Source organism: Balaenoptera acutorostrata, chromosome 16 (assembly GCF_949987535.1).
Source record: "Balaenoptera acutorostrata chromosome 16, mBalAcu1.1, whole genome shotgun sequence".
Classification (NCBI taxonomy): domain Eukaryota; kingdom Metazoa; phylum Chordata; class Mammalia; order Artiodactyla; family Balaenopteridae; genus Balaenoptera; species Balaenoptera acutorostrata.
Window position 1 is genome coordinate 2,895,001 of NC_080079.1, and position 2,500 is coordinate 2,897,500.

General features: G+C 48.6%; 1 protein-coding gene across 11 annotated transcripts in view; it reads left to right on the forward strand.

Annotated features, from left to right (window-relative positions):
- Positions 1–2,500, forward strand: part of EBF3 (EBF transcription factor 3) — a 117,461-nt gene that overhangs the window by 102,665 nt on the left and 12,296 nt on the right. For all 11 annotated transcript variants that reach the window (XM_057530578.1, XM_057530581.1, XM_057530579.1 and 8 more), the window contains exon 11: positions 2,034–2,122. In XM_057530578.1, coding sequence (XP_057386561.1) covers positions 2,034–2,122 — 89 coding nt within the window. The remainder of the gene's footprint in view (positions 1–2,033; positions 2,123–2,500) is intronic.

Genomic DNA, 2,500 nt, shown 5'->3' on the forward strand with positions numbered 1-2,500 from the left:
CATCTTCCGAACGTCCGACCTCGTTCTTGGCAGTGCGCTCGAGACGTAAACGCTCTTTGGGCTGAAGCGGGAGGTGAACGGTACCCTCGTGTTTTTTTCTACTGCTTTAAGATCTTTTTGGTCCTAGAAGGAGAATGTCAATTCAACTGAAACATCGGGAATGTCTCCCCTAGAATGAGAGTGTATGGTTATTAAAAGTCATAAAGCTTCTGAAAGCTTGCATTAAAGCGTCTATCACCTGTCAGGGCATTTGCATGAAATCAATAGCGGCCGCCCATCTATCTTTTCTGATCACCTTTCATCAGGCCGATTCATTAAGTCAAACAGTCATGGCGATTAGCTGGGGGAGAGGAGAAACCTGGCGTGTTAGGGATGCACAGTGGGCCACCTTTTTTGTTCCCCAGTCAAGAAACGTAAGACTTTCACCGAATCCATTTTTGGGCCAAGTCGCTGGGTGAGGCCCATCCACCCCGCTCCCCGCACTGCACTTTCGCCTGACACCCTTGTCCCGGCCAGGCAGAGACATGACAAATTGTCCCCCAAGTCACCGCTGACAGCTTCTGATGATTAATGGTTTGATTATGAAGTGGTTTTACACATATAGAATTTACATCACAGAGAGTTAGAAATTTTGCCATGTCACATAACGCCGAGGCATTTTGAAGAGCTTTACTGTTTGCAAAGGAAAAGGAGGGCAAAATCGCAGCAAAAGCCATGTCATGTAAAATCAATATGTCGGATCAATGCTTTATTAACAAGAAAATGTCTTACTTCACATTCCTGTGCGGACCTTTGTCTCCGGCATGTATGATGGAATGTCAGATCGTATTGTGGTCCTCAACTTTCGGGTGCGTTATCGAGTGTACGTGGCAAGTCTTCCGGCAGCGCTTACGAGACCCGCTGTGGGTGTTGACACCAGCAGCCCGAGCACTCGAGGATAACGGTGACCAATTATTCCAGAAAGCACTTTCAAAGGCAGCCTCTAACCTTGCTCCTTGAAGCTGTAGCCTTTGTGTTCCCGGCGCTCCGCAGACCTGCTGAGTTGGGTGGTGTTAATCATCAAATTACGTGCTGACTAATGAGTGATGGCCCAAATTGCGGGCTGAGTAATGAATAGATGGCGGCAGGTCTTATTAGTCTCAGAAAACCCCCTGATTTATGTCGCGCCATGCACCGTGGCGTTACTCCACGGAAAACGATATCTACATCAAGAAGTAATGTACTCTAATAAGTATTTTCATCTTAACTCGCGTCCCCGGGCCTCCGGGCTCAGTTTTTGTTGGAGTCAGGCAGAGCCATAATAAAGCCCAATGGCTCCTTATAAAGCTTGTTAAACACAGAGGCTGCAGTCGGACGGAGCCCCGGCCGTGATTCATGCACCGTACACAGCGCGCGTGCCGCTGATTTATGGCTGCGCACAGTTCATAGTCAAAATTACAATTTGAGGGATAAAAAGATTAATTACTATTTGTGGCCAGCAATTTTGTGAGGCTGGTGGAATGATAGTGCCCTACATCAGTTTGTAGTCAGCCATTCACAGATTATTAAAGCTTTGCGAGAATAAGTGCTCCCCCTGCCTAGTTTGTGCTCAGGCAATATGCTAGACAAAAAAGGACCACAGGGATAAATCTGAAGCTAGCAGTAGCTGGACATGTGTCATAATTGCCAGTTTCCCATAAATCCCCCGCCGGTATGGAAGGCCCTGTGTAATGTAGACAGCGATGGCGACCATGGTGATGGCTGTATATGGCCCCGAGACCTGCAACTTTCTGACTGCTCTCCCATTTTTACAATATATTGAGTAACCCTTTGACTTTCCTCCAGTCTAATTATAGATTAGAAATAATCATTGCTTTTACGTGCAAAAGAAAGGGGGAAACCTACTCCTTAGGACAGAGCTAGCTTTCAGGGGTGCTTGCCTTCAAGAGCGTCAGAACAGGAGAATCACACACTTATTTGTAAGCGTGCAATAAACGAGTAATGGATGGCATAAAAGTAATTAACCTGACCTGCATTTCTGTGTCCTGTTACAGCCCTTAATGAACCAACCATAGATTACGGCTTTCAGAGGTTGCAGAAAGTGATCCCAAGACATCCGGGTGATCCCGAAAGGTTACCCAAGGTTAGTACAAGGGCAAGTGGCGCCCTGTCCGCGGGGGGGCCGCCACCGGGCTGGTTCCAGTTTGGGGGCAGCAGGTGCTCTGGGAAGGGGGGGCTTCCAGATGCCCCAAACCCTGGCCCACGACCCGGCCGACAGGTGTGGGAGCCGCCCCGGCCCGCCCCTGGCGCGGTTCAGAGGTGGGCAAAGGGTGGCAGGAGGGGCCGCGCCGTCTCCAGTCTTGCGTTTCATCTCTGCGGTCCCCTGTTTTTTAAAGGAGGAAAAGAAAGGCTTCTCTGATACACATATTTTGGATTCTGCAAGGGGGACGTAAACTTCCACGTAATGAAATAGTTCAATTAAACATTTTCCACTCCAGTAGCCCGCGCTGATTTCAATCTA